Source organism: Physeter macrocephalus, chromosome 11 (genome assembly GCF_002837175.3).
Source record: "Physeter macrocephalus isolate SW-GA chromosome 11, ASM283717v5, whole genome shotgun sequence".
Taxonomy (NCBI): Eukaryota; Metazoa; Chordata; class Mammalia; order Artiodactyla; family Physeteridae; genus Physeter; species Physeter macrocephalus.
In genome coordinates this window covers 24,047,987-24,071,443 of record NC_041224.1, presented here as the reverse complement: position 1 = coordinate 24,071,443, position 23,457 = coordinate 24,047,987, and the positions used below count along the sequence as shown (strand labels likewise).

General features: G+C 44.3%; 1 protein-coding gene across 3 annotated transcripts in view; it reads right to left on the bottom strand.

Annotated features, from left to right (window-relative positions):
- Positions 1 to 23,457, bottom strand: part of CCNY (cyclin Y) — a 131,234-nt gene that overhangs the window by 9,907 nt on the left and 97,870 nt on the right. For all 3 annotated transcript variants that reach the window (XM_055087817.1, XM_024129613.3, XM_028494827.2), the window contains 5 exons: positions 21,114 to 21,148; positions 15,884 to 15,984; positions 9,578 to 9,613; positions 3,843 to 3,900; positions 3,631 to 3,750 (listed from right to left, as the gene is read on the bottom strand). In XM_055087817.1, the coding sequence (XP_054943792.1) occupies positions 3,631 to 3,750; positions 3,843 to 3,900; positions 9,578 to 9,613; positions 15,884 to 15,984; positions 21,114 to 21,148 (350 nt within the window). The remainder of the gene's footprint in view (positions 1 to 3,630; positions 3,751 to 3,842; positions 3,901 to 9,577; positions 9,614 to 15,883; positions 15,985 to 21,113; positions 21,149 to 23,457) is intronic.

Sequence of the window (23,457 nt, the reverse complement as noted above, 5' to 3'; positions counted from 1 at the left end):
AGGCCCAGCCGCTCCGCGGCATGTGGGATCTTCCCGGACCGGGGCACGAACCCGCGTCCCCTGCATCGGCAGGCGGACTCTCAACCACTGCGCCACCAGGGAAGCCCTGAAGTGGTATTTTTAAATGAAATAATTCCAGCTGAAGTTGTAAAATGAAACCATGTAATATAGGATTTATAAACTGCCATAATTTAGTCTGAAGACAGACATCAGAAATACCCACAAAGCCCACTGCTTAAGCTGGATCACAAGGTACGAATGCCTTTTAAAGTCCCCCTTCATAAAAATCTGTTTATTGGTATGTCTGACACTTTTCTGAACCGTGGAGTGATTATTTCCATAGTTTTTACAAAGGTTGATGACTAATTCTTCTCATTCTACCAAGGAGAGAATCAAAAAGATGTATGATAGGGAATTCCCTGGTGGTCCAGTTGTTAGGACTCCACACTTTCACTGCCGAAGGCGCGGGTTCAATCCCTAGTCGGGGAACTAAGATCCCACAAGCTATGTGGTGTGGCCAAAAAAATAAATAAATAAAATAAAATCGAGTATTTCTTTAAAAAAAAAAAAACAAGCAGAAAACTGAGGCCGGACCTAACTCCAGATTTTTTTTTTTTTTTTTTGGCGGTACGTGGGCCTCTCACTGTTGTGGCCTCTCCCATTGCGGAGCGCAGGCTCCGGACGCGCAGGCCCAGCGGCCATGGCTCACGAGCCCAGCTGCTCCATGGCATGTGGGATCCTCCCGGACCGGGGCACGAACCCGCATCCCCTGCATCGGCAGGCGGACTCTCAACCACTGCGCCACCAGGGAAGCCCCTCCAGATTTTTTAAAGCAATTGTTATGAACAATTACTCAATTTTCTTCTTACTTACTTTACCACAGTTGATAGATATTAACAGATACACTAGATAATATGTAAGATAACATTTAGAAAAAAAATAACGGCCATCTACCATGTCTGATATTCCACTAGGGCTAACTAGAGGAATTAGATATGAAAATACACTCCATTACTGAGGGAAGGCAGTTGTTATGTTGGGAGATAAGGCATTCATAATAAGCGCCACTTAACAGCATGTAATTTAGCAGAACTTGCCAGTAAAGCTATATTCAAGGGTCAGCTGCAATTTCTTTAGTAAACTCCCACTTGGGTGTTTTAATTCTCTGCCAAGTAAAATAACAGACAATTGATTCTTTCTGAACACCATTCCCTAGACCGTTGCTAATAGGACACTCTTGCTCAATTAAATTTTCAGATTTAATTTCATAAGAAGGACCATCCTCAGGAGAGTCTCTAGAAGATACAGGCTAGTGAGCACTTACTGAGCTACAAAGAGCATTCAGTTGACTGTACAAAATAAAACTGTTAAAGGCATGGGGCAGGAAGAAATGCAAACTCATGGAATCCAGGATATATGTGACCAAACTTCCGATGATGCTGGAATTTTTCCATGGATTTTAAAGAGCAGCACTGGGTCCATTCATCTTAAGACTCTCGTACCCAGAGCTTAGCCAACTGGGACCTCACCAGCGCTTCCGATTTGCTAGTGTTTGAAGGAGCACAAGAATGAGATATTTGGATTCGTCACTGGACACCATGTGAACAACAGCTTCTGACTTCCTGAGAAACCACTAACGTGACCTAAAAAGGGAGGCTTCGGGGTCAGAATGGATAGACTCTGCAGGCCTCACCATCAGAGCGCCAGCCTCTGGGAGGCCCTTTGGGGCTGCAGTCCAGGGGCTGAATGGCAGCCCTCACGGCCGTGCAGCAATGGCTGGACCTGCCAGGCCACTCGAGGGGGACCCAGCTGGGCTGGCATGACTGGTGCTCCCTGATACAGCCAGGAGCGAGTGGCTGAAGGTCCTGGAAGCTCCTTGCACAGGCAGGCTGCAGTCTGGTTCCTTGTGGGCAGCAGTGCAGAGCTAACTGTGGGCCTCCCCGCCTCCCCCCGGGCACGCCGCCAAGAGAAGGCCCAGGAGAAAGGCCGAGAGAGACGCAGCTCTGCCAGCTCTAGACCGGACCTGCTGTGAACGGCTGCTTCTACCTCTAGAGACTGGAGAGAAGGGCAGGATCATCACACATGGGGCTCGCTCAAGCTCGCAGCTGTCTGCCCTCTGCCCACAGGCCCCAGGCTGACTCAGCCAACCAAGCAGGCCCCAGAGAATCGGTCTGCAGAGCTGGGCCTGCTGTGCGGGCCCCGAAGCTGCTCACCTTTAGGCTGTAGCCAGCAAGACCGCCATATATGTATGCTAATCCCCTGCTAAGCCACCAGCTGATGTCACAGGACAAGAGAAGATTTCAGCAGTTCCAATGACTGACAAATACACACCACTCTTGTAGTACTCCCAAGACAAACTAGCCACCCCTCCCAGCCACCCTCGGAGACAGGGAAACACGCTTTACACGTTCTCCATGTCTCTGCAGAAACTGTGTCCTCCACAGGACACTAACCTTCTCCTTCATGCTAATAAATCCAAACTCTAAGGCACTACGGGGCACGGTCAGGTCACAGTTTTCTTAGGAATGGAAGGTAAAAAAAACCCCACCACATTCCATCTGCAGGAGCTTCAAAATAAATCCTTCATTATCGTGTGGATTTTAGTACTAATCTTATCCACGGTGTCATCTGATTTTCTTACCCTTCCCTCCCCTTTATCACAATCTCCTTTCATTAAAATATCAACCCTGCTGCCTGCCCAAGGTGTGTTTTGTTAAGGACGTGACGTCCTTTGGAGGAACAAAGCTGAGCAAAAATATGCTTCTCAATCATGACCTAAGGACCTATCATCACTCCAGATCACCTGAGGAAGACCTGTTGAATGTCTGTTAACCTATCAGGCGGCAAGTTCCATGAGACAAGAAATGAACAAACAAACAGGTTACATTCCAATCAGCCGAGAGTACAGGGCTCTTCGTGTGCCAGAGACACAAAGGGTCCTGTACACTTTCTGTCACACACCAATCTCTTCTCAGGCACTGCAGGGATGACTTTCTGGTCCCTCGGGGCAGCCCGTGCACTGGCAGAGCTGACTTCTCATCTGAGTTGCACACAATGTCAGTGACAAAAGGTCAGTGACAATGGGCTACACTGTCAAATCTATTTCCCAAATGAGATCTGACCTCAAGAGTCCGTCCCTAAGGTTTTCAGAGTCTAAGTAAGGTTACAGATTTTTATCTCGAGTCTTAAAGTGCAGATTTATGTCCATGCTGTCTCTGAGTATCTTACAGACACATATTTACATGAAAATAACAAAAGAGAAGGCAGCAACTACGGCAGTCCTTCCGATGTATGAATTTATCACATCTGATCTATGGTATTAAACCTCTGCAGGGAACCAACACCAGAAACCTGGACGTTAATGAGGAGGCCCTGGTCCTTCTCAGGCCCTTGGGCCCCGTGCTTCACTTACCTGCACGCAGCATTTCAGCTTTCCTGATTCTGAGTGCGATCTGACAATGGGCTTTAGGTGGACACTGTGGAGCAGACCACGTGCCCTCTTTTAGGAGATCCCGTCGCTACCCTCCCAGATGAAAGACAACCCTGAAGTGGTGCTGTGCTTCCCAGGTCCGTGATGGACATTCCTGCCTGCGTCCCACTCCAGGACTGCGTCACCCTGTGGGCACTCACCAGGGTGACAATGGCACATTCCGCAGTCAGCTGAGCAGCACTGAAGAGTGTCCGAACAAACCGGTAAATCTGCTTCTGCTCTGGGTTGTGTTTGTCATAATCTGGTGGCACTTCGGATTTCTGGGAAAGGAAAGATTCTCAATGACTGGCCGCCCAACAAGAATAACAGAGACACGACTGGACAACACCCTGAGACCCCGGGGGAGGGTTACCGAAAGAGGGTGAAGGTTCTCATCGAAAATATCCAAGAGCATCCTTCCATCTGGGTCCCTGGTTGGGGTCGGGGGTGGGGGAGGGAAATAACAGAAAACGGAGTTTACCTTCTGCAAGAATGAGTGCCAGTCAAAAGGAAACAAAAATACATTAAAAAAAAAATATATATATATATATATTTTTTTTTTTGATTCAGCTGTTATTTCAAGAAACAGAGGCAGTGCTAACTGTTAAGAGATGCTACTGATTATTCATGAATTATAATTTGTTTTTCTTGGGGACAATACTTAATCATTTTTGAATAGTCCAAGAAATAAAGGTTATAAATCACATTTAGTTTAATTAACAGTGAAAATCTAGATTTTCATTTCCTGAGTTTTCAAATGAATCAAATCTAAATTTCTTTAACCTCTTGTTTCTGAGCAAAGGCTGACAGATCTGTTTAAACCATCCTTATGTTGTGGTCGACAAAAAAGAAGTCTGAGGGTAAGAATGAACACTCATAGTGTGTCCTGGAGATTAGTTTGAAAGTTTCACAGCATGCAACTTATTAACCACTTCGCTAATGAGGAGTTTCATGATTGTATACTGAAAAACAAGAGGGGACACTAGAAAAGTGTAACTGGTTGTTACCAAGCCGGTAACAGCACAGACCCATTTAAAGTGGCAGCGTTCACTGTGAGCTCAGCGGGGCCGCCGCTGGGCTCTGGGGGGTCGTCCACACTCCACTAGTGATGGCTCTACCTCCATCTGTTTTATGTCATTTGAGTTTTGTCTAAAATTTTTTCTTTAAAAACCAAATTTGGAAACCACTGCTCTGGTTAACAGCACACAGTTTTCCAACGTCAACTAGGCTTGCAAATATCAGAAGGCTGCGGATCTGTCCCTGACACGCACGCCCCGTGGCAAACACTACAGTTTCTGTTCTAGGAACTTACTGTCTGCATCAAAATAAAAGCGAAAGAAAGAGCTTGGCAGGACAGCTCAATTTTCATCCCTGTCTTTGAACAGTAGGAACTGTTTTTAAAGCTCTGGGCATTCATACCTGTGCTGCTTTTCACTAGCCTGCAGGACAGACAGCAAAGATTTAGATGAACCCGAATAAAAGCAATGCTCAAGCAGTCAGGACTGGAGAGTGGGATCTGAAAACATAAAGTGCACCTGGCGCTGAGGAATCGCGATCCCTCTCCTGCTAACCGCCTCTGCCAGGTACTCAAGGAGGAAGGTGAGGGACCCCCCCAACTACTCAGGCTCTTCAGCCCTGTTCACTTCTCCCGAGGAGTGAGAGCCCCTGAAACACCATTCAGCACTCTCGAGAAACTTTCACCACAAGTAATTTTAAAAGTAAATTTACAAATTTAAAGATCAAAATGTAGGTTCAGAAATATAAATAAGGATTCAGAATTTAAGCTAAAATGACTCCTCTGAGAAGTGGATTTTGCTGTCACTTCCATTAAAAGCTGTGCATCTCAGCACCGTCTCTATCAAAGCTAAGGGATCTATCACCAGCCCCTGAGGCTGGGTCAGTATGACTTATCAAAGAGGGAGTCTGCAGACACCTCTTCTCAAGACACTTTCAGTCTACAATCTGTAAATTAATCGTGCCTGTTTTCACAGGCTGACTTTTCTGTTGGACTCTCTCCACTTCCTCTCGGCCCAATGTATCACCATTAACCCAGCAGAGCATATCATTTAAAGTCTCAGTGGTATATTGCTTGGGTTCAATTCCCAGTTCCCCACTTTACTAGTTGTGTAATCTCAGGCAAGTTATTTAAAAAAAAAATCTCTCTGTGCCTCAGTTTCTCTATCTGTAAAATGGAGATAATGTCAGAATCACCTCATGGAGCTGTTATAAAAAATTAAATGAGATAAGGCGTGCAAAGAGCTGACCAGGGCGGCCAGAGTAAGCATTTAATGAAGTTGGGTCTTATTATTAATAGCTATGGCTACAGATTAACTTTGAGGTCCATAGAGTCTGAGAACTGGGAAATCGGAGACGCTAATGCGAAACTGTTTTGAGAACACGTCTGAGTTTCACCAATGGCATTACATTGCTAGTTAAGACCTAAGTGTTTAAAAAGTGTGAACTACTATCATAGAAATAAGCAGCAAGACGCATCTACACTCTCACTAAGTTATTCTGGTCAAGGTTCGAAGTTCCAGTATCCTACATTTTGTAAGTTCGTAAATCCAAACTTCTCAAGCACCATAATGAACCATGAATAACAGTTACACTACAGAGAAAGGTCATTACAGAGAATACCTTTCCAGGTGTTTGCTTCCAATGGCTGTGTTTTCCCATAACCTGTCCATCACAAGCTCTGTCATCTACCCTCCATGTCACTGCTTGTCACTACTCTCCCTTGTCCCCTTCGTAAAACAGACTGCAGGGCTGTGGCCCCCACCACGGAGACCCACGCTAGCCAGAAGGTGACCTTGCTGGTTCCCGGAACTGTTACTACACTCATATAACACATGTAAATGTCACATCCATCAGTGGAACAGGACTGCAGTGAGAGTGGATTTGTTCTCATTTGTTCTCATGAAAACGAAGAAGGATGCTTCATAAAGACCCAATAAAAGGAAATCACTAAAAACAAGTTTGCTGTAGATCAGGTGTGGTCAAAACCTAAAAGATTCTACACTCATGGTTTAGCAAATGTCACAAGTTTTCTCGCTATTGATAACAAAAACAAACAAAAAATACAAAACAGGTGTGGCTTATAAAAGGACAGCACTTCAGTAATCAATGCCCCACGCTCAAAGCAGAAGCCTCGATGCTGCATAAAACTGGCAAATGAGTGTACTTTTACATGTTTTATGTTGAATTAAAATGCTTAAGGTAAATTTTTAAATGATTCTTCTATGAGTCCCTGTTTTAACTGATTTTTAAAATTAACTGAACTATCTCCAGACATCTATCAGAGAGAGAATTTCTACTACATTAAAATAGTTTATGACTAAATTTACAACAAAACTTTTTCTACTGAACTGAAACTATAAACTAAACATTTTTTCATGTTAAAGCTGCACACAGAAAATTGTTAAAATATTTTATAACACACAGAATGTTTAAGCAAATTATACAGAATATAAAGTCAAGAGGAGGCTGAACATTGTCAAGAAACTTGGTTCTGTTTTGCTGGCTTCATTTGGTTTCCTCTGACTCAGAAGCAGTTCAGCATTTACCTAGGAAGTGTGGGTAAATTGTACTAACTGTAGAGATTCTATGAAAATGAGATAAGAATATAAAACTCAAAGGCTGAGGAAACTAGAACGTAACAGGAAAAACATCACAGTAGATGATGTGTGATGTTTTTAGCACAAAATTAATCAAAATCCACCTACCTGTTTTTGATGTGGTAATATATTGCGAGAGCTACACTGTAAAATAAAATGCAGGAGTTCAATGTTTCATAAGCACATTCAAGATGTTATATATTATCTGGCATCAGTCTGACCATAAATATTTAAAATGTAAGTAAAAGTAAAATGACCCATCTGAACAGCCCCATTTAATTCACAGTGCTGATTAAGAAAATGGGGACCCCCCCACCAACTACTCAGGCTCTTCAGCCCTGTTCACTTCTCCCGAGGAGTGAGAGCCCCTGAAACACCATTCAGCACTCTCGAGAAACTTTCACCACAAGTAATTTTAAAAGTAAATTTACAAATTTAAAGATCAAAATGTAGGTTCAGAAATATAAATAAGGATTCAGAATTTAAGCTAAAATGACTCCTCTGAGAAGTGGATTTTGCTGTCACTTCCATTAAAAGCTGTGCATCTCAGCACCGTCTCTATCAAAGCTAAGGGATCTATCACCAGCCCCTGAGGCTGGGTCAGTATGACTTATCAAAGAGGGAGTCTGCAGACACCTCTTCTCAAGACACTTTCAGTCTACAATCTGTAAATTAATCGTGCCTGTTTTCACAGGCTGACTTTTCTGTTGGACTCTCTCCACTTCCTCTCGGCCCAATGTATCACCATTAACCCAGCAGAGCATATCATTTAAAGTCTCAGTGGTATATTGCTTGGGTTCAATTCCCAGTTCCCCACTTTACTAGTTGTGTAATCTCAGGCAAGTTATTTAAAAAAAAAATCTCTCTGTGCCTCAGTTTCTCTATCTGTAAAATGGAGATAATGTCAGAATCACCTCATGGAGCTGTTATAAAAAATTAAATGAGATAAGGCGTGCAAAGAGCTGACCAGGGCGGCCAGAGTAAGCATTTAATGAAGTTGGGTCTTATTATTAATAGCTATGGCTACAGATTAACTTTGAGGTCCATAGAGTCTGAGAACTGGGAAATCGGAGACGCTAATGCGAAACTGTTTTGAGAACACGTCTGAGTTTCACCAATGGCATTACATTGCTAGTTAAGACCTAAGTGTTTAAAAAGTGTGAACTACTATCATAGAAATAAGCAGCAAGACGCATCTACACTCTCACTAAGTTATTCTGGTCAAGGTTCGAAGTTCCAGTATCCTACATTTTGTAAGTTCGTAAATCCAAACTTCTCAAGCACCATAATGAACCATGAATAACAGTTACACTACAGAGAAAGGTCATTACAGAGAATACCTTTCCAGGTGTTTGCTTCCAATGGCTGTGTTTTCCCATAACCTGTCCATCACAAGCTCTGTCATCTACCCTCCATGTCACTGCTTGTCACTACTCTCCCTTGTCCCCTTCGTAAAACAGACTGCAGGGCTGTGGCCCCCACCACGGAGACCCACGCTAGCCAGAAGGTGACCTTGCTGGTTCCCGGAACTGTTACTACACTCATATAACACATGTAAATGTCACATCCATCAGTGGAACAGGACTGCAGTGAGAGTGGATTTGTTCTCATTTGTTCTCATGAAAACGAAGAAGGATGCTTCATAAAGACCCAATAAAAGGAAATCACTAAAAACAAGTTTGCTGTAGATCAGGTGTGGTCAAAACCTAAAAGATTCTACACTCATGGTTTAGCAAATGTCACAAGTTTTCTCGCTATTGATAACAAAAACAAACAAAAAATACAAAACAAACAGGTGTGGCTTATAAAAGGACAGCACTTCAGTAATCAATGCCCCACGCTACAAAAAATACAAAACAGGTGTGGCTTATAAAAGGACAGCACTTCAGTAATCAATGCCCCACGCTCAAAGCAGAAGCCTCGATGCTGCATAAAACTGGCAAATGAGTGTACTTTTACATGTTTTATGTTGAATTAAAATGCTTAAGGTAAATTTTTAAATGATTCTTCTATGAGTCCCTGTTTTAACTGATTTTTAAAATTAACTGAACTATCTCCAGACATCTATCAGAGAGAGAATTTCTACTACATTAAAATAGTTTATGACTAAATTTACAACAAAACTTTTTCTACTGAACTGAAACTATAAACTAAACATTTTTTCATGTTAAAGCTGCACACAGAAAATTGTTAAAATATTTTATAACACACAGAATGTTTAAGCAAATTATACAGAATATAAAGTCAAGAGGAGGCTGAACATTGTCAAGAAACTTGGTTCTGTTTTGCTGGCTTCATTTGGTTTCCTCTGACTCAGAAGCAGTTCAGCATTTACCTAGGAAGTGTGGGTAAATTGTACTAACTGTAGAGATTCTATGAAAATGAGATAAGAATATAAAACTCAAAGGCTGAGGAAACTAGAACGTAACAGGAAAAACATCACAGTAGATGATGTGTGATGTTTTTAGCACAAAATTAATCAAAATCCACCTACCTGTTTTTGATGTGGTAATATATTGCGAGAGCTACACTGTAAAATAAAATGCAGGAGTTCAATGTTTCATAAGCACATTCAAGATGTTATATATTATCTGGCATCAGTCTGACCATAAATATTTAAAATGTAAGTAAAAGTAAAATGACCCATCTGAACAGCCCCATTTAATTCACAGTGCTGATTAAGAAAATGCATTCTTCAAAGTAAATCAATCAGGTACTTATTTTGAGCAATTATTAAATCTTTTCCAGAAACACCAAAACTTCAAGTGATGTTCAGAAACAAATTTCTCTATCTGAAATCTTAAGCTTTCCTCACTTTAAAATAAAGGCAACTATGTAAAAAATAGGTGGTGAAATTAAACACCTCTAGAAGTCTCCAACTCAGCACCTGCTGTTTTAGAAAATTAGTGGTTTCTTTGTAACTACCAGCAAAATGTGAATATTACCCACAGTGGTTTGCCATTTTTTCTTTTAAATCAATAACCTCTTGGAAATCTGCCTAATTTATTCATTCATTTGCTGAAATGGTAGTGTAACTCTTATTTGTAATACCTTAAAATTTTATTTTACATTTTAAAAGATCTGAATTTAATGAAGACATTCCTATCCCCTGAATTTTCTTCAAGTATTGTTTTTCTGATTATAAAATGTGTTATATTCAGATTGAAGAAATTTTTGGAAAATAAAAAAAGTATACAGAAAAATAATTCCTCTGCCCAAAGATTATTACTGTCAGCTTAAGATACAGAGCTATTTATTCGTATCTACCTAAAGCAAACAGGTTTGCATCCCACTTTTATCCTCATTAACATTTTTCTTACCATTAAAATGTTATTCAAAAACATGACTTTAAATGGCTGACTATATTCCATTACACTGTTGAATAATTTATTAACCATCCCCCTACTATTGAACATTTAAGTTATTTTTAATATTTTTGCAATTAAGATTAACACCATAATGAATATACCCACAGATAAATATTTGTCTGACCTATGGCTATATTATTTCCATAAGAAAACATCCTGTACTTGGAATTACTTGCTCTAAGGTCATTAATAACTGTAAGGCTCCCCACATATGCATCCCAGTATCTTTGCAGAAAAGCTGTACCAGTGTACTTCCCCACCAGTGTCTGTCTCACTTCCCCTTCACCAGCACTCACCTTGAACGTTTTAGAAAAATGTTCTCCAACTGGATAGGTTAAAAAGTGTAACCGTTTTCAATTTGAGTTTCTTTGATCACCTATCAAGTTGGCAGGGTTATTCGTGCTGACCGCCCAATTTTTTAAAATTATTTCCTCTTTTGCAACCTGTCTAGATCCTTCCACAATTTTTGTTTTACTGTAAAATGTATTGAGGCCAAAATTTATTGTTTAAGCTTCTAAGAACATAGCTAACTGGCTGCATCAGATTGTGTTCTCAGAGCACAGAAACTGCCATCCAGGGCACCAACGTGGAGGTAGAGGGCTGGGTCCCAAACACCTCAGCTCACTCGGCGGCGATACTTAAGAGACCTGGGCATGCACGCTGGACTCTGAGTAGCTCAGATGTTCACCCACGACTTAACCTGACAATAGCTCATCTCACTCTATCAAAAGAAAGCATCTCCTTCTAAATCTCTCTTTCCAGATCTATTAATTCAAATGATTTCAGCCAAGTGTTAAAAGTATCCCTGAGCAAATGTAATATATTCCCTTCCTCCTAACATCTTGAAAAGCATCTAAGCTGATGAAGGAATTTTAAGTGGGGTGAAGGGACTTCAGAAGTTTAAAAAATAATGGTACAGTTTTCAAAGTGCCTTCACGTACCTTAAAAGCCCTGCAATGGGAAATAATAAATGTTACTGATTCTGTTTTATAAATGAGAAAATTCAGGTAGAGACGCTAGATGCCGGGATTTCCGACTTGTATCATGGTTTTATGCCCTTTCATTCTATAATGTTGCCTCTGGAAAAAAGGAAGAGAGTACTGTTTTGTTCATTTAACAATCCTGCTGTGATGATTAAACTGAATGTTTCATATGATTGGGTTTGGTATAGTGATTACTTTAATTGCTTTGATTGATTGAGAAAAATATGGTCCCCGCTTCCCCTGTGAGGGAGCACGTCACAGGAAAACCATCAATGGACTGAAGTCGGACCAGCTGGGTTTAAAACCTGGCTCCTTCATCAATTAGAGTCTATCCACCTCTCAGAGCCTTCAATTCCTCATCTAAAAAATTACAACAATTCAACCCACATCACAGAGTGGTTATTACAATCAAATGAAGTGTATAAAAGCATGATCTCAAATATAAAGTTCTAAAGCGAAAGTTATTATTGTTGTTGTTGCCCTATGAGTAATTCCACCTCAAGAGGTCTTCCGGCTTCTGGAGATGGAGTGAAGGTCTTCGGGGCCCCAAGGTTACTGTCTCCCAGATCTCCAGAGCTGAAAGCAAGCTTGGACGTTATCATGACTCAGGCCTCCATAAAGCACAGTGCCAGTCTGTAGGCCAATGTCCACTCAAGATCATACCCCGGAGAGTGAGAAAACCAAGCTGAGGATGCACGTGTCGGGCCCAGCTCCACAGGCCGCTTCAGTCGGTCACTGTGAAAGAAGTGACTGCCGGGGGCAAAGGACAGTCAGCTGAAAACAGAATCAATCACAGGCTTCAGGCTTTACTCCAGATGCCCAGCTTCGGAGGCCTGCTTAGTCTGCCACGTCCTCAGAAAATGGTGAGGTCACCCAGGACGGGCTGACAGAGGGTTAGCTCAACCGCCCTTGCTGCAGAGCCAGGAGGGAAGGGGAGCCGGGAATGAAGAAATGCTATTTTCTTGATCAGGAAAACAAAACATGTTTCTGACCGCGGGCACCACCCTCGCTGTACGTCTCCCCCAGAGCTAAGTCAGAGGTGCCGGGTTCTGGCGGGTGTACGAAGCTGCTCCCGACCCTCAGGCCCGGGGCCGTGGATGGTGTGCGCAGGCGCGAGCGGCCCTCCCCGCCCTCCCCCCGTCCTCCGAGCACCAGGCCCGTGCTCACACAGGATTCGGGGCCTGGGTCGCTTACGGGGGCACGGGGTGGGCGGCAAACTCTAAACTCACACCACAGCCATCGGCCTTCAGGAGAAAGATGGGAAAATCAAGTTCTCAGAGAAGACATGATGCCGGTGAAAGACACAAGCACAGAATCGTGCCCAAGTGTGTCACGCTGCTGCTGCGCTCTCAACCCCCCCCCGCCCCGTTCCTGAACCAGAATTCGTAAATGTTTGTTCCTTTCGGCAATCCCCAATTTCCAGAAGGGTTTTCTTTTCTTTTTCTTTTATTTTAATATGAATTGTATTTCAGAGTACTTTTCAACTCCTGGATTTCCATTTGGTTCTTTTGTAACCTTTCCCCCACCCACCGCCCGGCCGCATCACGTGGCTTGCAGGATCTGTTCCACAACCAGGGATTGAACCTGGGCCCCACCGGTGAAAGCCTGGAATCCTAACCGCGAGGCCACCAAGGAACTCCCCAGAAGGGTTTTCTTCTAAAATTAGCTTAGAAAGCTATTGTTAGAACCCAGAGCATTTTCTCAAAGGTCCTACGTGGTTATCAGGAGGCGAGTTCGGCCCACAGGAAGCTGAACTACTGATTAATGAGTTCGTGTCAGTTTTAACGTCTTGCTGGAGGAGGTCACAAGGGCCTCGGCAGGTGTAGGACACGGTTAGGCAGACTTTTAGAATAGGAGGGCCTTCAGACTTCCCGTCTCCCTGCCCTTCATGACGTTCGTTCCCCTCGTGCTGTCAAAGGCCCCGGCTGAAGTCACATAGGCCAGCTAACGCCTCAAAATGACCAGAACCGGGTCACGTGTGACATACGGGGATGTAGAGGGAAGGATTCTGATGGTATCGCTACAATTAGGGCCCACGCTGCCCAGCTCCCAGGTGCAAAATGTACAGTTTTCAAAACAGCACATTTTAAAACAAATAAGCGACTGACTGAAGGCACCTGCGACCCGGGTGGGGTGGAGAAGCATATCCTCTGGACCAGGGAAGCCACGGCGTCCACGCTGGACGCCTCCTCTCGGCACTCAGCCATCGTCACCGGCCCAGCTGTCTTAGAAAGCTATTGTTAGAACCCAGAGCATTTTCTCGAAGGTCCTGCGTGGTTATCAGGAGGCGAGTTCAGCCCACAGGAAGCTCACTCTGCCCACAGGAAGCTGAACTGATTAATGAGTTTGTATCAATTTTAACATCTTGGGACAGGAGGTCACAAGGGCCTTGGCAGGTGTAGGACACGGTTAGGCAGAATTTTAGAATAGGAGGGCCTTCAGACTTCCAATCTCCCTGCCCTTCATGACATTCGTTCCCCTCGTGCTGTCAAAGGCCCTGGCTGAAGCTACCCAGGCCAGCTAACACCTCAGAATGACCAGAACCAGGTCACGTGTGACATACAGGAATTTACAGGGAAGGATTCTGATGGTATTGCTACAATTAGGGCCCACCCTACCCAGCTTCCAGGTCCAAAATGTACATTTTAAAAAACGGCACATTTTAAAACAAATAAGCGACTGACTGAAGGCATCTGAGATCCGGGTGGGGTGGAGAAGCATCCTGTGCACCAGGGAAGCCACGGCGTCCACACTGGACGCCTCCTCTCGGCACTCAGCCATCGTCACCGGCCCAGCTGTCCAGCTTCTTTTCCTCCAGGTATTAACCACAGGTTAAGCTTTCAAGGGAACTCGAAGGCAGTTGTCCACTGACACCAGGGGTTCGCGGCCTTGGCCACCTATGAGAATCTCCCGGAGGGGCTGACACCCCAGATCCTGGATCTGCGGGGCCAGACGTCACGCCTCAGTGGGGCTCTAAGCCCTCAGGGGCCTCGCGGGTGTGGCGAGCTGGAACCACTGATTCACAGACTACACTTGTGACTGCAGAGCTTGTACCTCCCAGACTCCACGCTGAAATATCACATCGTCACCCAGATCTCCTACTGGGCCCCGGAGTGTCTGCGTCACAACCAGTGGCAGTGTGAAGTCATCCCCAGGTGAAGCGCTGAGCAACGGAGTCCAAGCCCCTGGAAACCCACAGCTCCCGCCAGTCCTGGAGGGAGGGTCCCAGGCCCCAGGGAGGCGGGGCTCTAGGGCTCGAGCGGGTGCCAGGTGCCAGGTCTCCAGGCTCCTGCTTCCCGCCCCAGCACCTGCCAGACCCCGGCACAGAGCCCAGCCCCAGGGTGGGGCAGCTCGGCCAAGGGCAGGGCAGTGGAGCGAGGGCACATGCGGGCTCCCAGCCGTGAGCGCCCACTGTGGGGTGATGCCCGCAGGTCCCTCAACCACCAGCAGAAGGAGGGAAGAAGCTACGTTCCCGTTTAGATCTTAGAAACAAGCAACCCATAGGGGAGAAGGCGGCCTCCCTGCAGGCAGGCCCACCTCTCACCTTCCGCCTGGAGGGGGCACCGTCCCCACTGCTTGGCAGGCCTGACTGCCATGTGTAGGCACACGCAGAACAGGGCTCTGAGGCCTGGAAGCCTGGAACACAAGCCCACTGGAACACAAGAAGCCTTCTTACTTAGAAACGCAAACACTCACTGCACATGCTAACGTGGACTGCTGTTAAATGTGGACTCTTCTTAAATGAGTACACAGGCAAAATATCCCAGGTTTTTCATAGCTGAGCCAAAGGCCACAGACCCCAGCACCTCTATCAAGGCTTCCTACCACAATGCTAGTGGCAACATTTCAGGAAAAACCAGCATTCCGTCCCTCCCACCTCCCCCTTGAAAATAAGAGAACTGAAGCCGCAAAGGGAAAAGATTTTATCCAAAGACCGCCCCCCCTTTCCTCCCTTAAGCCCCATTTTACAGTAAGAGACCAGAGCGAAGGGGCTCACCCCACCCTCCCCGCTGGGGAGACAGCCAAGGTCAGAACCCCACTCTCCATGCTCCAGGCAAATACACTTCCACGGTGCCAGGCCTGCTTTCTACTGCAACCCCACGTCAAAGTGGGACCCATTACATTTTGAAGGTAAAATACTAGCAGACTTACGCCAGGATGGCTTCAGTAAGAACTGGGAAGGTAGAAAGTATGCACAAAAATCAAAAATATGCTTTAACCTACATTTAAAATCACTGAAAAATTTGGCCTTTTTATGTAAATGGTAATATACACAAATATTTTGAACACCCCACATTTTAACTCCCAAAATCACTTTTTAAAAAGACTTCTTGAATATGGCCTCCCCCCTGCCCAATCCTACCACTCCCAGACCCCACAACCAACCAGTTAGCCATCAGTTTAAGGAACAGAAAAGGCATTCAGTTAAGGAAAAATGTGTATACCCACCATTTAATTGTATACTTGAGGTTTGGTTGACTGACTGTGCTATCATCTAGGAAAATAGTCGAGCAGGAGCTGTATTTCCTTGCTATTTGTCCTGGAGGATGCTAAAAAACAATGGCAACAAGACAAGGACAATTAAACAGGACTCAAAATTCTTCCAAGGAACATCATCCCCTTCACCTTGAGACCAGCCTATAGAGGAAAAGTGTCTTGGCGAGAAATGTTAACACTACCAGCAAGAACAGTACAAACCCACTTGCTTCCTACAATGAAATTCCATGTTCTTCCACAAAGAAAAGTCACCACCACCACTCCTGGCCCCCAACCTCCATCAGAACAGTACACTCTCGCAATCGAGCATCAAAGCGTGTGCTGCAGAATCCGTAAAACCACTGAGAAACAAGAAGTATGTGCTCATCACACCAATGAAAGCCCCTGCTGCAGGCGGCATCCTGGTTTGAGGCACCAGGATCAAGACAAGAGTCCACTGCACCCATGTTCTCTATTCTTGGGATACAGTCGATTTGGGGACCATGGAAAATGCAGCCAATGTTCATTTAGAATCTCCTAATCTTGAATTTCAGGAGGTGAAGATAAAAATAGGTGAAAGTTATCCGACGTTTTTGAAAATACTACCAATGTATAAGCATCAGGCAGGGTGCCTGTGCAGTCTCATGCCTGGTTCTTTCACAGCTACATAAATTTTGAGCTCTTTGGAAAACTTCAGAACTAAGAGCTACTTCTGAAATATACTGTTAAAGAACAAAGAATTTAAAGAGTTTAAATTACACTCGGATGACATCTAATTGAATAGTAAGTAGATTTTTGGCAATTATGGGCAATATGATTAGTAGACATCAATCTGGATAATTCTGGCTCAAAGCATGTTAGAAAAGAAATAATAAAATCATCCAAACAAGTCTCCACTTGTCTGGTGCTATGTGGACAATCTCAGTGTCATCTTCAGCAACCAAAAAAAATAATTCCTTGAGGATAACAACACTGCCTGCCTCACGTGCCCACCCCCAACGAAGCCCTCAGTATCCATGGTTTATGAACACAAAGGGAGCTTTAAAGCCCATCAGAGACCAAATGCCCTGTTCGATACTTTTAACATTTACTTCTTATTTAATAAGGTTTCCCGGGACTTCCCTGGCGGTGCAGTGGTTAAGAATCTGTCTGCCAATGCAGGGGACACGGGTTCGAGCCCTGGTCCGGAAAGATCCCACATGCCGCGGAGCAACTAAGCCCATGTGCCACAACTACTGAGCCCACGAGCCACAACTACTGAAGCCTGCGCACCTAGAGCCCGTGCTCCACAACAAGAAAAGCCACCGCAATGAGAAGCCCGTGCACTGCAAGGAAGAGTAGCCCCTGCTCGCCACAGCTAGAGAAAGCCCGCGTGCAGCAATGAAGACCCAACGCAGCCAAAAATAAATAAATTAAAAAAAAAAAAAAAAAAAAAAAAGAGCAAATCTCCCAAAGAGGCAAAAGCAAGGTTTAGAGTTTTTAAAATTTCAGTTCCTGGATCACACTCACTTCATTCCTTGACTTCTGTGGCTTAATACTCATGAAAAAACTATATCCATACTTAAAACACCGGAAAGACTTTCATGAGTTGAATTTACCTATAAATCCAATGAGCAATAACAATAATAACATCAACATAGTCAGCTGTTGCTAAAATCAGTTTGCAGATCACCTTCCCGTTCAGTCTACCACGTGAACAGGTAGGTAGACAGGAGTCATTCTACGAGATCGGAGAACTAAGACGTCAAGGCTTTTTCAAGGCCCCCCATTTATCAGGTGGTAGATCTAGGGCTTGAACAAAATTCTTCTGGCTCCAAGTCCAGCTAACAATGTGACTCTTGCTTAACTGATAAATAACACTCTCTAGTTACTTTATTCCTTCACAAAGTTTTTACAGCTATCACCTGTCTCAATATTAAGACAAATACTGTGATTGTTTTGCTGAGGATAAGGGAGGCTGGCCATTCAACTCCTGCTTCATTCTGTTTTAATATCTTTTTTTCTTTTTTCCTTTAACTTAGAATGATTGATTCACTTTAGGCATGCTGTCATCAAGGGGAGGAGGATGTTATAGAAAAATTAGGCCAAAGCAAAAGGCATTGAGTTTCCCCTAAGTTTCAGGGGGTTGATTCTGGACTCCCAGCCACCTACAATGCCACCCACAATTTATAATCAGAGACTTTCACACTTTAATTAAAAGATTCATTAATTAGCTAACCAAAACGTCAGCAAATTTTAAATAAACTACAAACTTGAAATAAAGCCCTTTACACAAGCCTTTCTAAAATACCTAAGCATCTCTATTGTACTGTATTAAATTTTCCTATAACTGTTGATCTAATTACATCTAAAACATAGGTGCTGATTAGCATATTAATCTTTATAATTTGCCCTAGCTCAGCTTACTGTTAAAAGTCCCCCAAGGGGTTTATCCTCAAATGGTTTCAAGCTTTAAAATCTATAATAATTCTTTTAGAAGCAGCCTCCTTTTACTTTTTAAGTCTCTCTTGGCAAATTCACAGCCAGGGAAAGGCCCCCTCTTTTCCGGCCAGGGGTTCCTTCTCTACTGCCCTCTCCCTGGAGACTGTTCCCAAAGTCAGCTCCTTTCACTTGCTAACATGTGCTGCTGGCTAACATGTGTTTCTGGAGCCAGAAAACCCTTGTTTCTCTCCACCTGGTGGAAGTTATTTCCCTGTCGTGATCATCTTCCCTCGCCTCTCCTTAAATGGCTTACCTATGGCCACTGCTTTTTATCAAACAGCAGCCTCTTTGTAGATTATCTTAGCAACATGCACTAAGCAGGTTCTTCAGACACTTAAAGGAGAAATTAAAGAAACAACGTCCCTCACGATAAAGCAAATAAAAACCAAGAAGGTTTTATAAATAAGGGCAAAGTATAACGGTCATTCCAGAGTTCAACAACAAATTAAATTACAAATTTTAGTTGGGGCCCAAATTCAGAAAAGAGTGTTCCCTCTGACTTCAGATAAATAAGCTAAACAACGTCTGTCCAGGTGGCGCTGGGCGGGACGACCTGAGCAGCACAGAGGAGGAGAGCTGGGAGGGCGGCTCTGGAGCCAGTCCCCTGGGCCTCAGTGCTGGCTCCACCGCTCATCCGGCTGATTCTCTGTGCCTCACTTTCCTCATCTGGAAAATGGGAGTGATAAATAGTACCTCCCGGGCATGGTTATCAAGTACACTAAACCAATTAGAACAGAGCCTGGCACAAACGTGGTAAAACGCTCAATAGACTGTACGGATTATTATTATTGCTACTTATCTTTTCTCTACTGCTCTTATGACACCCAAGTGTCCCAAAACCTGAAAAGCACAGCTGGTTTATTAGCCTAATTGAAGCTGCAGGTAATTTCACTCAAATTCTGTTTCAGTTGGTTGCAACGGCACATTCCAATGGCTCTTCCTGGCGTGGGCAGAGCTGAAATGCTACTCTGCAATGTGGTCTGCAGGGCCATGCTGCTACCGGTCATCTGTTACCGGTCATCTGTTACATAAGGCAGCACAGAGATTTCTTTTATAGGAATAAGCACATCTGAGCACATTCCAACAACCGTGTGCTTCCGCTTTTTGTGTCGGGAGGTGAGAGGGTTCACAGGGGAAAGAGGACACTCTGAGTCAGGATGCACAGCGTGGGGCAGGTCACCAGGACTGTGCACACCGCAAAGCGTGAGGCCAGCGATAGCATGTGAGGCAGATGTGCAGACTGGCACGAGGAGGGTGCGGCTCTGCCCACGAGCCACCCTCAGAACTGCCTCTCCCTCCAGCCCACTTTAAAGGGGCTGCAGTGACCAGCGGAGGTGGTCTCCGCCCCACCCTTCCCCTTGTCTGCAGGCTCCTAGGCGGACCTGCTAATGAGGGGGGAAGTGTTCCAGTGCACCCAGAAGGCGAAGAAATGGGAGTGAGGATTTACAGAAGTTCTTCAAATCTCTCAACGCTCTATGTCCAGGTTTATACAGCTTTCAAAAAATAAAAAAGGGAACAGTAATGTTCAGCATATTTTCCTTAAGACATAGCTTGTAATTTCACAGATGCTTTACACTGATGCTTCAAAACTTGAGAGGGCCAGGGAAGAGGCCACTGCTTTAAGAATCTGATTAAAAACTACGGACCTTCTCTTTGACCCTTAGAACATGGTTCACACACATATATACTGACATTGCCCACGAAGGCATCACCAGTCTCCCATGGGCCGAGTGTGGAGGCCCTTGAGTGCAAGGGCCTGGCTATGAATTTCTTTCCAACTGCATTTTGTCCAGATATTCAAAGGGCAGAAAAGACAATATTATGGCTTTAAGTCTGTTTAGCACAAAGCTTCAGTGCCAAGTACTTTAAGATCTACAAATACTTAAATGCAGGCAGTCTAGAAATACTGAGAAAACCCCAAGAAGTCAAATACTTCAATCTTGTTTTCGATATGAGAATAAATAGCACGCTTATTTGGTAACGCGCCTACTTCATCAAGGGGCAGAAGTTTACAGGGCAAGGAGGCTGTGGCCGTAACTCTCCTGGTGGCCAGGCGCCAAAGTCCTGGGGGTGCAGGCTGGGGTCGCCCCGGGGCAGGGGAGGAAGGAGGCCGGCTGCACCCACTGCTCAAGGAAGAAAGATCGAGTATCTCTGATGCCTAGCCAGCAGGTCAGGGAGATGCAGCTCAGAATGGCCAAAAGTCTAGAGCTGGATTTTTTTAAATTAGAGTGTTGTCAAATTTATCCTTTCTTAGAGCGTCGAAAGAACATGCAGACTCCACTGGACGTATAAACAATGAGGGAGAGGATAGAGTGTGTGGAGGCAGACAGCCTTGTGGAAAACAACTGTACGCTTATTCAAATGGGACTGAGTTAGGAGAGCAAGCGAGTCTCCTGGGGCAGCGGGTAGGAGGGAAGGATTAGAAATGCGAAAGAAGTGCTCCCGTGGACCTGTGTGGGGTCTGCTGCCGTATCGTCCACACACATCTTCCCAGGATCGGCAGCTGTCTGGGGCTCCTGGACAAACACTGGCCCCGGGGAGAAATGCCAAGCCGTGCTCATCCAGTCACAGACCCCACAGAGCACGAGTGCACTGCAGCGTTCTTCACATTCTTCCATGTGCGAACAAGATTCACGGACCATTTCCCCATCACAGACACAGTATGACAGCTCTCTGCACTGGACAGTCATTATGAAGAACACAGGGAAACAGCTCCACTTACATGGTTAATGAAGAGACTCTTGCGTTTTTCTCTCACTGTGAAAACAAAAGATGCAACAGAAATGTTACTCGCCTGCGTGCCAACCCCTTGCAGGCTGTTGAGGACGGGCCTCTGCGTCAAGGTCCCATCCTTCCACCAACCAACGTGCCCAGATGCTCAACTTACTACATAAGAAATGCAACCTGCACAAATGCAGATCTGACCTCGGCTAGCTAACAGAGCAAAACCTAAACCCACCGACAACATGGCACCCGGCAAAATCACTGCAGCCACAGTTTAACTGAGGGTTAACAGCTTTCTAAGAACTAAATAAAGTAGTAACTAGTAAATCTCATAAAACTTGCATGCACCCACTAATTTAAGATGGTCAACAGATAACAGGACTACTTATTTCTAACCCAACCGGACCCAGAAACGTCCATACTATTTGGGTGAGATATGATAACAACAATACCCAAAACAGCATTAAAACACAGGACGGTGTATGTCGGCAGCATTATTGGTCATGGAGTCCAATTACTCTCCATGCTGGTGCTGGGAAGGAAAACTGGCTTCTGTGGAGGCTGCCCAGAGCATCCTGCCCTCTCAGGGAGGCTGATCAAACTCACAACAAAAACACCACCCCTTCTGAAACGCTCTTCTCACGCTGCTGTCTGCGAGGTGTGGTCTGCACCCAGCCTTCCGTGCCCCAGATCCCAGTGTTTCTCAAAATGGGGGGCCCTCAGCCCCAAAGATGTAGAAGGGGGACAGGGAACCCAGAGGAGCTTTTTGACAACGTAGTAACATTGAGTTTTGCATTTTCGTTGCTGAAGACTTACTTTTGAGAATATATACTAATCAATCAACACAGGTAATGAGCAGGTCACTGGAGAGGACAGAGATATATTTAAATCAAAAGAGAGGCTAGGAACACTAGTTGAGAGGAAAAGGGCCAGCGGGGCTCTTTCATTCACCATGGATTTGAGTTCCCCGTCTGTGCCTGGCAAGAAGATGAGGCCCACTGCTGCCCTAGAGGGCGCATGAATGCTGGTGCTTCCCCACGCTCCTGAGCGTGTCGGGGTAGACCAGGCGCCTCCAAATGACAAGAGCAGTGGATACAAGTGACAGTCATTCACATGGCTGGTAAAGCCTTTCAGGTGTACTTCCCAGAAACTCGAAAGTGCGGCGCTCCTACAACCAGGTGAGAAACTCTTTGGCAAATAAGTGGACTCCAATTCCTTATTGTCAACAAAACTGAAGACTGAACTGCAGCTGTTAGGAATTATTTTAGATGATAAATCCCTTGGAGGTTAGTGATTAACAAAACTCCTTCCATCCCCATCTACTGATGTGTATACACAAAGCTCTTTAGCACTTACATATCCATAAAAACAAGAAGATCTGATGACTAGCACCTCGTTCCAGCTACACGTAATAGTCATCCACAGAAACATCTCAGTAAGAAATGTTTTTCCAAAAATTATTTCACTTTTCTGTTTAATAGTTATTCATTAACATTTTAATGCTTGTATTGTTCTGATCAACTGGGAACTAACAATAATGATACCACAATCCAGAATTTATTTATAACACTTAGAGACTTATAATTATGAGAAATAAAAATTAAATTCAAGTGAGATCCGTATTTTCATAGAAGTATGACAGTGTGACAAGTGAGTTTTAGAAATCAAATATATTACATTAGGGTAAAATTCTATGAAGAAAATGGCATGGAAATACAAGTTCAAGATGAAAGGAATGATATGAAATTTCCAACTGTTAAAGAAGAGCGTGTTCATACATTTTTAAATGACTGCTGATGGTGGATTATCAAATCACCATGGTATTAAGATTTCATTTGAAACATTTTTTAAAAGAGGCACAGTTTTATTTTAAAATACCAATGTTAACATCAGAAATTACATCCTTTGATAGCATGAAAAATTGGTATGGTCAACACAGAAATGTTTAAGGGAGTTCATAGTTTTTAAAAGTTATTTTCCATGGTTTATAGCATGAAAATCAGCAGCATAAGAGCTTTGGGCTCCTATGGACTCTACAGTATCTCACTGCAAAAGCATCCCCTGTGGAACCTGGGAAGCTGTGGGGAGACACACAGAGTGACTGACGGGGAACTAGAGAGACAGGCACCCTAAACAGGGCACCCAGGACCATGATAAAGAGAACTGGGACCCTCACAGGCACAAGGTTTGGCTGCCTGCAAATGTCTGACTAAAGGAGAACTAAAAGGCTGGTCCTCTCATCATGCAGAAGTTCAACACTGCCAGGAACAAAAGCAGGACCCCAAACAAAGGAAGGCCACAAAACGTTTCTCAATGTCAGTGTTTCTGAATGACTGTGCAAA